The sequence below is a fragment of the Marmota flaviventris genome, chromosome 18, assembly GCF_047511675.1.
Source record: "Marmota flaviventris isolate mMarFla1 chromosome 18, mMarFla1.hap1, whole genome shotgun sequence".
Taxonomy (NCBI): Eukaryota; Metazoa; Chordata; class Mammalia; order Rodentia; family Sciuridae; genus Marmota; species Marmota flaviventris.
Window position 1 is genome coordinate 19502641 of NC_092515.1, and position 13533 is coordinate 19516173.

At 39.9% G+C, this 13533-nt stretch overlaps 1 protein-coding gene across 1 annotated transcript in view; it reads right to left on the reverse strand.

Moving 5' to 3' along the window:
• Window positions 1-2802: 2802 nt before the first annotated feature.
• Tdrd12 (tudor domain containing 12) overlaps window positions 2803-13533 on the reverse strand; it is a 66268-nt gene continuing 55537 nt past the window's right edge. The window contains exons 26-32 of the mRNA XM_071604534.1: window positions 11585-11757; window positions 7907-8016; window positions 3900-3963; window positions 3707-3820; window positions 3468-3621; window positions 3317-3383; window positions 2803-2894 (exon numbers count right to left, since the gene is read on the reverse strand). Of these exons, the coding sequence (XP_071460635.1) occupies window positions 2803-2894; window positions 3317-3383; window positions 3468-3621; window positions 3707-3820; window positions 3900-3963; window positions 7907-8016; window positions 11585-11757 (774 nt within the window). The remainder of the gene's footprint in view (window positions 2895-3316; window positions 3384-3467; window positions 3622-3706; window positions 3821-3899; window positions 3964-7906; window positions 8017-11584; window positions 11758-13533) is intronic.

Genomic DNA, 13533 nt, shown 5'->3' on the forward strand with positions numbered 1-13533 from the left:
TCTGGTGATATTTTTGCTTTGACTGACATAAATTTTTTAAAAATCTCACAAATTTTTTTCTCCATTTTTCAGAAAAAATATTGCCACCCCTGTATTTAACTGTGATATACATGATATGTCTGTGCTGGGCTGAATAATGAGGCCCCCACTGCCAAGTTGACCATCTACCTAGAACACTGAAAGTCTAATGTGCTTACATGGGAGCTCTATCCAGGTCAACATCACTTGCTTCCCAACAGCCCACTAGCATCTTGGTCACCAAAAGTGTGGTGAAATAAATCTTATTTTGTACTTAGCACCCAAGGAAAATACAGTTTAAAAAACTGAAAACGTGCTGGGCGCACTGGTGCACACCTATGATCCCAGCAGCTTGGGAGGCTGAGGCAGGAGGACCACAAATTCAAAGTCGGCCTCAGCAATTTAGTGAGACCCTTCCTGGCTCAAAATAAAAGATAAAAATAAAGAGCTGGCGATGTGGCTCAGTGGTTAAGTGCCCTGGGTTCAATCCCTGGTACCAAAAAAAAAAAAAGAAAAGAAAAAGTAACATTTCTGTGAGGACACTGAAACTTTATTAATGATACACTACAAAGGCATTCACATCAGAACTGTGAGAGAAATCTTAGAAGCACAGATGAAAAAAAATTTCCCTTACATTTCAGAAATCAGTACATTTTAATAGCAGTACAGAAAAACAATTATGAATCCTTTACATAGTCAGCATCCTATGTCCATTTAAATATTGTTCAGAGCTTCAAATATTAGCAACACTGAATGTCTGAAACAAGAAGTTGAGACTTAAACATACAGCCCTTCTCCCTCAATATTCCTACTGAGCTACTGGTGAACTGTGAAAAGAACTGGCACCGTGTCCTGACATAGGACCTGCCATCAACACTGGGAAGCAACCTTCTATAGCTCTAGATCCTGCCATTATTGTTCACAAAAGACTACACACAGCTAAGCACAGAGGACGGGCAGCCAGTGGGTACCCACGGGATGCTCTCTGGAGGTGCAGGCACTGCCCCAAGCCCTCCCTCAGCAGGGGCATACCTGAACCTACAGAAACTGACACTAACAAGGATGAGCACCAAAGTAGAACCTTGCCAGAAGACACCAGATCTTTTTGCTTCCTGAAGAGCCTGCCCAATGTAGCCATCTCATTCATGGGCCAATTTGATAGCTGGCAGCCAACCATGAGAGTCATAGCAGCAGCAAGGACAGGCTCCTGGAAGCTCTTCAGGCTGGACCTCATCCTCTGACTGTAGTGCAGTGGTTGGTGCCCATCACAGAATCCCTGGACAAAAAAGATGGCCTGCCCCAACAGCACTCTGGGCATGCTCTGTGGCAAGGGGAGGCTATGCAATGATCTCAGCATTTTATTTTACAGATGAGAAAAGTGAGAGCCAGAATCCTGCTCATGGGATGGCTTGATGAGAGAATTTACCTTCAGTTCAAGCAGTAGCTTAAACGGAGGATGTACATAAGCTTGGGCATCTGTGCTTCTGGTTTAAAAAAAAAAAAAGAATAAAGGTCTTGGGGCAGTCACTCAACAGTCATGTTCTATCAATGTTTTTTCCCACTTCTTGGATAAACTGAAAAACTGATATTGAGGGACAGGATTTAAAATTTCCCAACAGCTCACCTCCTCAACTTTTTAAAATGAACAAAGCATGCAGGGTATTCTACAACTATGCCTCCTGGCCTCCTACATCTAAGTGGCAGTGACTATACATACTCCTCCCAAGAAGCTGGTAACCCTAGGTGCCACAACCTTTCAAAAGGATCAAGTCATGAAAGTTTTCAGGGCTCACTTCATCCAGGTGTTCTCATAGTTACTCCCAGATACTGCAAAGGTCCCTTTTAAGTGTCCAAAAAAGAAAACTTTGTCCCATTTGCCCTGGACTCTGCAAGTCCAAGGGGGCAATTTAGAACCAGCACTGACACATCCAGAAAGCCCTGAGTCTTCTGGTCTTCCTAAGGCAATCCCATACTGTCTTGGGGAAAAAAATCAACTTGCTTGGAAGCTATCAAGATCTGGAGAATACTGAAAGTTTTAGTACCCGTACACAGTGATGGCGAATCCTGACTAATTCAATCAAACTTGAAGGGCTCTGTTAAGCAGTTGTTGAACATGAATTTATTTGTAAAATGGAAGTCTCATATGCCTAACACTGGGTTTTAAGCAATGTACCACCAAATGCCTAAATGAAAAAAGAAGTGGACTAAAGCCAGGCGTGGTTGTGCACGCCTGTAATCCCAGTGGCTCAGGAGGCTGAGGCAGGAGGATTACAAGTTTAAAGCCAGCCTCAGCAACTTAGCAAGGCCCTAAGCAACTTAGTAAGACCCTGTCTCAAAAATAAAAATTAAAAAGGGCTGGGGATGTGGCTTAGTGGTTAAGAGTCCCTGGGTTCAATCCCTAGTACCAAAAAAAAATAAAAGTACTAACTGCATATGGTGAGATTCAAATCTCAAATGTCACGGTTTGTGCTTGTTCAAATTTGTATATGTCTGGATGAGTTATTAGAGGCAGTGAAGCAGACTCCTGTACAATCTGGGTTCTGCTTCTGACTCCAGATCCTGCTTCCACCACCTTCGACAATCTCATAATTTTTAACCTATTGTTAAGTCAACTAAGAATTCTCACCAGTACCGATCCACTGCCACAAGATGACACTTAGTAATAATTTATCCTTCAGGCACAAAAAGGTTTGGCTATGACTGCTTGTTTTCTTAAAGTCCAGTCACTTAGCAATGTTTTTGTTTAGAGTCTTCCGGCCATTCTTCTGGATTTACTTCACATTCTCATTCACTCTCACTTCCGTCATCCTCCGAAGTGATGTCACTGTTTTCAACCACCTCTGCCACTTTGCAGGACAGGTTTTTAGAATTTATGACTATAAAAGTTAGATAATATATATGTTAACAATAGTCTATTTGGCAAATCTTTGTTCCCCATTATTTTGGTCAGTGCAGAAAATGTCCCTTGGGTTCTAGTTCAATCTAGCCATTTATTTGATATTTCTATTATTTTAGGTAAGAAATGAGCTGGTAAAATTTGCTCAAAAATAAATTGTTCATCTAGGTCAAATGTCATACAAGTGTTATAAGAAAAGTGTGTTTATTACCAAGAGGTGGTAAATTCTCATACCACAACATTTAGCACCAAGATCAATCACAAAGAGAAAGCCAATTTCTAAGGGCTTTATACCAAATAGCATTTGCACAAAACCCGACTCCCTAAAGTCAGCAGATATGCACCACCCACACCATGCTCAGGACCCTCATCCCTTTAGGGAATAGTTGTTTCACATCTTACTCTTGGAGAAAGGGCCGTCTTCCTCACATTCTTCCCAGTGATCAAAGTCAAATGCCACATTAGGATTCTGTTCAATAAAACAGCTCGCATAAGTGAACGAATATAAAACCCATGGTGTGCAGACCAGTCAGCCACAGTGCGTTCAACTCACCCTCTGTTTGAGTAAGTTACACCAGGATTCCCTTTTCTCTTTTGCAAGTGTGATTACAGGCTCCTCATTTTTAATTACACACTTGCATTCATCTTTTCTTATGTTGGCCTGTAGCTCCATATCAGCCAAGTAAAATTTGTCTCCCACCCAGGCACTAGATTTATAAAAAGAATAAAGTTAGCCTTCTAGCATGTTGGAAATTATTTCTATTTTATTTTATAAGCCATGCATAAACTTACCTGAAAATGACTCTATCTCTGAAGTATTTACATTTGTAATCTTTTACATTCCTTATTCTTATTTTCAAGATGACGACATCTTCTTTTTGGAACCACTTTACTTGTGGGTGAAAGCTAGAAGGAAAGATAAAGGCTTACCAGTATTTAGTCACCAATTAAGGGGAGCATGTGCTCTGGCAACAGGGAGACATACCTTTTCAGGTGTGGCTGTGCGCTTTTGCTAACAGAAGCAGCTCCTGTGTCTTCAGATAAAGTGTCTGTACAAAACCAAAGTCAAATTTTCCTACAGGTTATTTATATACAACACATACACAGTTATAGGTACACATACTCTTTTGCAACATACCCAACATTTAGACAAGGGATTACATAAAAGTATATATTTCATAGAAACCCAATATCCAGTTATAAAGAATAATTAGAGGGCTGGGGTTGTGGCTCAATGGTAGAGCGCTTGCCTAGCATGTGTGAGGCACTGGGTTCTATTCTCAGCACCACATAAGTTAAAACAAAAATAATGGTCCATTGACAACTAAAAAATATTTTTAAAAATAATTTTTAAAAAATTAAAGAAAGAAGTCAAAGAAGACCTTAGAAGATGAAAAGATCTACCTTGCTCTTGGATAGGCAGAATTAATAAAAATGACCATACTTCCAAAAGCACTAATTTAATGCAATTCCCAATGGCATTCTTCATAGAAATAGAAAAAAACAATCATGAAATTCATCTGGAAAAATAAGAGACCCAGAATAGCTAAAGCAATCCTTAGCAGGAAGAGTGAAGCAGGTGGCATCACTATACCAGACCTTAAACTATACTACAGAGCAATAGTAAAAAAACAGCATGGTATTGGCACCAAAACAGACTGGTACATCAATGGTACAGAATAGAGGACACAGACACTAACCCACAAAATTACAATTATCTTATATTAGACAAAAGTGCCAAAAACACGCACTGGAGAAAAGATAGCCTCTTCAACAAATGGTGCTTGGAAAACTGGAAATCCATATGCAACAAAATGAAATTAAACCCCTATCTCTCACCACGCACAAAACTCAACTCAAAATGGATCAAGGACTTAGGAATAAAACCAGAGACCCTGCATCTAATAGAAGAAAAAGTAGGCCCTAATCTCCATCGTGTGGAATTAGGCCCAAATTTCCTTAATAAGACTCTTGTGACGCAAGAATTAAAATCAAGAATCAATAAATGGGATGGACTCAAACTAAAATGTCTCTTCTCAGTAAAAGAAACAATCTGTGAGGTGAATAGAGACCCTACATCTTGGGAGCAAATCTTCACACATCAGATACAGCACTAATCTCTAGGGTATATAAAGAACTCAAAAAGCTAAGCACCAAAAAATCAAATAACCCAATCAATAAATGGGCCAAGGACCTGAACAGACACTTCTCAGAAGATGATATACAATCAATCAACAAATATATGAAAAAATGTTCATCATCGCTAGCAATTAGAGAAATGCAAATCAAAACTACTCTTAAGATTTCATTTCACTCTAGTCAGAAATGACAGCTATTATGAAGACAAACAACAAAAAAGTGTTGGCGAGGATGTGGGGGAAAAGGTACACTCATACACTGATGGTAGGACTGCAAATTGGTGCTGCCAATATGGAAAGCAGTATGGAGATTTCTTGGAAAATTGGGAATGGAACCACCATTAGACCCAGCTATCCCTCTCCTCAGTCTATACCCAAAGGACTTAAAAACAGCATACTATCCAATCAGAATGGCAGCTATTATGAAGACAAACAACAATAAGTGTTGGCAAGGATGTGGAGAGAAAGGCACACTCATACACTGCTGGTGGGACTGCAAACTGGTATAGCCAATATGGAAAACAGTATGGAGATTCCTTGGAAAACTTGGAATGGAACCACCATTTGACCCAGCTATCCCTCTCCTTGGTCTATACCCAAAGGACTTAAAAACGGCATACTACAGGGACACAGCCACATCAATGTTTATAGCAGCACAATTCACAATAGCTAAACTGTGGAAGCAACCTAGATGCCCTTCTGAAGTAGTTGTTTTTTTGTTTGTTTGTTTTAATTTTTTAATATTTATTTTTTAGTTTTCAGCGGACACAACATCTTTGTTTGTATGTGGTGCTGAGGATCGAACCCGGGCCGCACGCATGCCAGGCGAGCGCGCTACCGCTTGAGCCACATCCCCAGCCCCTGAAGTAGTTGTTTTAATAAACATTTATTAAATGGAAAATCAAGTGAATGGATAAAGGCAGGAAAAAAAACAAGATAAAAATAATTGCAAAGGACTATAACAATTTTAAATGTTGTTTGTACCAAGAAATAAAAATTAAGGTGAAATTATTACTAAAGACTTAAAATGCAGATGTCATAATGCTGTTGAGGTTATGATGAGACAGGATTCTTACTTTCTGCTGAAGTGAATATCTATTGTTTTGTTATTTTTGGAAAGTAATAAGGGCCTTAAAAATGTACCTTGTCTCTTTGAAACAATGATTAAACTACACTTCTGGTGATATTTTTAAAGGAAATAATTAAAAAAACCAAATGTATTATTTATAGTCATTTAAAAAATGAGAAAAAAAACGCCACATGTTCAAAAATGCTTATATGGTTACATCAATTAGAATATATTCATGTAATAAAATGTTCTGCAGTCATTGAAAAGAAAATTTGTAAATAATATTTAATAGCATGGAGAAATAGTTATATTTATAATTTAAATGAAATAGCATGATAAAATGTATAAAAATTGATTTCAACTATTAAAAAATGTAACGAAAAGTATTAGCATGAAATACATCAAAATGATAATAATGGTTATCTCCAGGTGGTAGGATTATGGATGATTTTTATTTTCTTTATATTTTCCAAGTTTCTCACAATGAGTTTTTAATTAATATAATAATAAATAGCATATTATAAAACATGGTACATATGCTTATAATTTAATAGACAAATAAAATGTTTAAAATTAAAAAAAATAAAAAATAACAAAAAAAAGAATACTACAAGGACACAGCCTCATCAATGTTTATAGCAGCACAATTCACAATAGCTAAACTGTGGAACCAACCTAGATGCCTTTTAACAGATGAATGGATTAAAAAAATGTGGCATATATACACAATGGAATATTACTCAGCAATAAAAGAGAATAAAATCATGTCATTTGCAGGTAAATAGATGCAGTTGGAGAAGATAATGCTAAGTGAAGTTAGCCAATCCCAAATAACCAAATGCTGAATGTTTTCTTTGATATAAGGAGGCTGATTCATAGTGGGATAGGAGGAGGGAGCATGGGAGGAATAGACAAACTCTAGATAGGGCAGAAGGGTTGGAGGGATAGGGAGCGGGCACGGGGTTATAAACGATGGTGGAATGTGATGGTCATTACTATCCGAAGTACATATATGAAGACACAAATTGGTGTGAATATACTTTGTATACAACCAGAGATATGAAAAATTATGCTCTAATATGTGTAACAGGAATTGTAATGCCTTCTGCTATCATATATAAAAATCTGCATATTTGTATTTTAACAATGTAGCTAAAACTTGATGTCCTTTTTTTTCTTTTTGGCTTAATGAATATCATTTATTTCGAATGAAATCTTTATACTATATATTCCATGAAATCCCTGGTACCCATCCTCAAAAAGAATACATGTATATTAAATCTTGAAAAAAAAAAAAAACGAAATCAGAATGGAAGTCACTGGGGAGGGTTCTGGAAACCTTCAAAAGCAAAACCTAGGTGTGGCTAGAGGACATATACACAAGTACAAACCCTGATGAGCTGCCCATTTAGCACCTGTGTACTTCACTGGACATCTGTTATGCCTCAAACTGTTTGAAAAAAACCACCATTGGAAGCTGAATCATCAAAAAGAGGAACAGTTAGGTATGACAGTTTGCGTTATTTTCTCTGTATTTCATCTACCAGTGGAGAGCAGTTCTAAACATTAGTGATTTCAAGTTAGCCATCTTTTTTTTTTTAAGAGAGAGAGAGAGAGAGAGATAATTTTTTTTTATATTTATTTTTTAGTTTTTGGTGGACACAACATCTTTATTTTTATGTGGTGCTGAGGATCGAACCCAGCGCCCTGCACATGCCAGGCGAGCATGTTACCGCTTGAGCCACATCCCCAGCCCCAACCATCTTTTAAATAAAAAGTACCAACCGGGCTTTAGATTCTCCGAGTTCAACTCAGAGCCAGCTCCTTTTTCTGCATTCCTGTCCTCTTGCTGTGTGTCCTGCAGACAAGCAGCATTTTCTACTAATGGAGGTGTCCTGGATAGAAAAGGTGGAGGTTAACTCTGGAACTTCAAGAGACACTTGGGCAAAGGAAGAGAATGGCAGGCAATAAATGAATGAAGTGCTCGGTACCCTGCAGTCAGACTCACAAGGAGTTTACGATTTATTTACTGATGACAGGGCAGGGCTGGCCAGCTCTGCTCACTACTATGCCCTTACATCAAGCACACAGTGGATGACAGACATTATCAGAGAAAGGCATTCACTCATTTACTTCAACAATTTTCCTTCCAAATTCATTGGAATTTTGAGACTAGAACATACACTGCTACCCCACTTCACACAGTACAGAAGAGCAGAAGTGAAAACAGTTTCCTTCATCCCTGCTTGTGTTTCAGACCATCTTTCCAGAGACTACACCATTTTAAATCAACTTCTAGGAATATTCTTTGCATAAAAAAGCAAATATTGCCATTTATATCTATCTGAAACGCAGAGACAGTCATATTCTTCAACATGTGGGAACCTGCTAAATCCACTGTGCTACCCCAGTTTATTTTATCTAATAACCAGCTAGGGATTATTTCATATCAGTACATTGAGGGCTGCCTTGTTCACTTAAGTTTTTAAAATTGTACTATTCTTTTGGTTCTCTGAGCAAATAGCCACATTCATGGAGGCCTACACAATAAAAAATGTCCCTTGCACCCCTCTTCCCCAGCTAGCCAGTCATAGGTGACAATGTAATTCACTTTTTGTGCATCCTTTCAGAGATAATTCAAGCCAGAGTGAGCAGACCTGTGCAGCACAGCTACACACCCACAGATGTCTGTGAGGAGGGGGTGTCAACATGTGTCTCCAAGGTGGCCTCTGACAGACATGTGTGAACCTGGGGCATGGCATTGAGCAAATGGTGAAGGAGAGCACACTGTGCCCACCAATGCAGGCGCTCCACCCCAGGCCTCCTCTTCCTCACGTCCTGCTCCTCCCGCCCTCCTCTTCCACCATAGCACTGACCTCCTGCACTAGATCCTCCTCCACCAGGTCTGCTTCTTCATCCTCACACTCACCAAAGTCTTGATTCTCCTCAAATGCCAGCAAACCAACAGTCTTTCCCTGCTGCTTCCCTGAGCTGTGGGCTTATACTTTCAATAAACCTAAAACAGCATGTCTAAAACCAAACTTAGTATCTCTTCCTTTCCGAAGAGCTGCTCTCTGGAAAACACTGTCTGCCATGCAAACGTCCTCACAGTCACTGGGTTTCAGAATCCTGTTCTCTATATCTGCCAGTCACTATCTTATGGCTTCTCCACCTGTCAGTGCCAGAATATGTCCTCCTGTTGGGGGATACCAGCCTTCTTCTCATCTAGGTAATTGCCACCCCATCCCCCATCTCCTGTGTACTGTCTTTCCTCATCCCAACATGCTGTGTCAGCTGTATTTTTAGAATCCTAAAAAAGTTTTCCTCATCCACTGACTACCTACCCAGGTACAAATGCTGAACATCATCCTGAAGTCTTCCACACCCCGGTGAACCCAGCCTTGTAAGCCTTCTCACCATCAACCTCACCATTTATTGTTACTTCAACTTGCCCCAACCTCATCCCATCCCTGTATCATTTCTCCAAGGGTTGCTTCTCCATAGCTGCTCCCTCTCTACCCATCGGAATCTCCTGCATTCTCTAAGAACTCTCTGACGTACAGTCTCCTAGGTGGGCTTCTTCTGTAAGACCTCGTGGTGCTCTGTAGCTCTCTACTCTGCCTGTGACTGCGGCAATGTTGTAATTCTATCTGCTCAATTTCAAAATCACAGTATGGAAAAGGAACTAGCAGAGGCTTTGTGCAAAACTGGGGCTTCCCATAAATGACCAAACCTCATATGTTTATTAAATCTGAATTGTAAAGGCACCTTCATTTTTAAAAGAATCTCTTGTAAGTAGGAGAAATTTCTCTCATTTCCAAAAGTGGGAAGAAACCAACTGATATTTCAATTCCATAGATACTCATAGATGGGTCTGGCTATGTTGCCTAGGTGGGCCTCACCCTGCCTCAGTCCCCCACATAACTGGGATTACAGGTGGGCACCACCATGCCTGGCTACCGTTCCTCCACATCCTTGACAACAGGACTTCCTTTCTCTTCTCTCCCTTCATGCTGGAGCTGTGGTGCTGTTGACTATGGTTTGAATCTGCACTTCCTGGCTGGCTAATAAGCTTGGGCACCTTTTCACAAAGCAACTGGACACTGTGAAGTGGCTATTCAAGTCTTTTGTCCCCTTTCCTAATAGAGGTCCACATTTTTCTTTATGATCAGGAGTTCTTGGTACAAATCATCTGGTGAACACACATGCTGTGTCCATCTTCTCCCTCTGTGGTTGCCTGTATACCCTTTCAGAGAGACTTAATGGTCACTCATGTACTGCTTATGGGTGTGTAAACTGTGCAGCCACTTTGGAAAACTGATGGACAGTGGCTCTAATTATGACTCAGCAATTCCATTCCATCATAACTCTCTCTCAGTGCACCAAAAGATATGCAGGAGACACCACTGCCTGAAGTACCCCCCAAGTGGAAGGTCTCAGGCAACAGCAGAATGGGCAAAACAAATCATGGTCCATTCATACAAAGGGACATGATGTAGCAATGAATGATCAGATCCACAGCGGCATACACAACTAGATGAACTGCACAAGCAATGCTGAGTTAAAGAAGCTAAACAGAAAGGAGAATTACTGCTGATTCCATTCAAACCAAGTTCAAAACCAGGGAAACCCGGTCTATGCTTTTCCATGACAGAATGACTTTCCTTGGGAGGGGAGGAGGCTCTGAGTCATGCTCTGTTTTCTTGATCAGAGGCTGGTTTCCCAGCTGTGCTCAAAAAAATCCATCAAACTCTTCTTGTGACATGTGCACTTTTCTGTATGTGTGCTATTTGCCAACAAAAAGTTAACACAAGTCCATTCTGTAAGAGATTCAGGTAAAGCTGGGCGCAGAAGCATACACCTGTAATCCCAGCAGCTCCTGAGGCTGAGGCAGGAGGATTGTGAGTTCAAAGCCAGCCTCATCAACTGCGAGGCACTAAGCAATTCAGTAAGACCCTGTATCTAAATAAAACACAAAATAGGGCTGAGGATGTGGCTCAGTGGTCGAGTGCCCCTGAGTTCAATCCCCGGTACACCCGTCCTCTCCACACACATACCAAAAAAGAGAGAGAGAGGGAGAGAGAAAGGTGAAATAGTACACTAGATACACAGGTGAAATAACACACTTGAGATCTGCTTGATTATACTCCACAAAAAACTATAGTTGGGGAACTGGGGCTGTAGCTTAATGGTAGAACGCTCGCCTAGCATGAGTGAGGCACTGGGTTCAATCCTCAGCACCACATAAAAAGAAACAAATAAAATAAAGGCATTCTGTTCATCTACAACTAACAACAACAACAACAACAAAAACAGAGTTGGGGTATGGATAAAACAAGATTCCCTGATCCTTGATAGTTATCAAAACTGAGTGACAGGGATGTGGAGACTCATTTAACTTAACACTTAATATTTCCTTAAAACAAAACATCTCTTCCAAAAGGGAGGCAGAACTGTACTTACTGAGGTTGGCTTATGTGTGCTTCAAAAGTTGGCATTTTAGCTCCTTTGTATAATTTTTTCAGTTGTTCTATGTGTTCCGAATTGTCAATGCCCATTCCCATAGACAAAATTTCAGCTCGAACATTATAATCAATGACAGAAGTTTTCAAATTTGAAAGTTTTGTAACATGTACCTTGAATCAAAGAAAAAACATGCATTTGAAGAAGTCACTCTCTGAATTTTAACTGAATCATGAATACTCTCACGTGGTCTCTCAGTCTCTCTCTGCACATCTGATGTGCTCCAGAACATGCCACAACACACAAGTGGTTCCCACTGCAACATCTGTGTATTTCACAACTGAGGTTACATCAAATCTTCCCAAGCCTAAACCCACATGGTGGAAATATGAATAAAACCCCTATTCCAGACTAATCTGTGGTGCTGTAACAAAATACAAAATTCTTACATTCTTCTGATTCTCACTCAACTATTTTTATCTCTATCAGCAAGGAGGAGCCTAAGGCTCAGAGTCCTAACATGTCCAGAGAGGGCTTATCCCAAGAGCCTAAATTCTGTGTTCTGGACTATTTCCTCTACTTGTCTTTTCTGCAACCAAAATACTCTCATTCATTTAAATTTATACAAAACTAACTGAACCACAAAAATCTGCAACAGTCTGATTCCTGTGGAGGGGAGGTGTGGACACAGGACTGAGTGTCACAGTGAAGCAGGGGTAGGCCAGGCTGGCCCCTCCGGGCACCTTCCTGAGTGAACCCTGGGCATATGTCTCACACTTGGCAATGTGCATGAAAGCCTTTCTCCACTCAAAATGGAGACAGAGCTGGTCTGGGTGGAGAAGTTGGCAAGATTGGGGGTCAGCTTCCTTCCGGTGTGTCAGTGGACACTGAGGCACACTTTGCAGCTGTGGGAACATATTTGCCAAGTGGGTTTTCTTTTTTGCTTCATTCTATAAGCTGCAGTTTTAGAAATTCCTGCTAAAGTTTCCTGAAAACAACTATAATACTACAACAACATCAACTAAGACCCTCCCCCCCAAAAAATCTGCTTATCTGCATTGGTAATTTACATTTTATCTTCTTAAAACTATTTCTCTCTTATCCTTAAATCATAAGCCAAACTCCCCTTTTAAGGCATTAGAACTTTGCTAACTTTATAAAAACTACCTTTAGCAAAACAATTTTGAATTGAATTCCTTAAAAATCTTACAAACAATCACAGGAATTAAGATTTGTCTAATATAGCAAACTCAGAGAGGGGTGTGCCAGAACCAGTGGAGAGCCATAGAGACCTGTATACTGCATGTCCTTGTGTCACACTCATGCCCAACTCTACATCAGTGTCAGAGGGCAGAAGGCCTCAGCTGCTTTGTTCAGATGGAACTCAAGGGCCCAGTACTGGTCCTAGCACATAGTAGGTGCTCAGTAAATAATTGGTGAATGAATAAGGTAGAAAAACCTATGTTTGAATGTCCAAGGACCAGAACTATCAGCATTACTGAGCATATCTTAGGTCTTTAGGATCATTTATAAACTAGCAAAGATGGATCCTCTACAGCAGTCATTGATGCCAGGTTTATCATATGGGTGGATGGTGGGTTGTGAGACTGACTTAATTATTCATGATCAACATTAAGGAAGTTAAATAGAGCAGAACTGTAAATATTAGAGAATGTCATATGAAGTAAGAACAGTTTCATGAAACTTTAGTTTTATAAGTGAGAGTGCATGCACATCATGTGTAGAAGGATTACTGGGTTACCATGTAAAACACTTAAAAAAAAAAAAAAAAAAACGAAAAACCAAACCCACAATCAAATTCATGACTGAAATAACATGAAAAAGATGTCTCCCTAACTTAGAGCCCCAAATAAGCTGGGGTGCAAATGGTCATTCACACAGCACATTGGAAAAATTTGGACTATTTTAGAAGCCTACTCAAATTGAGA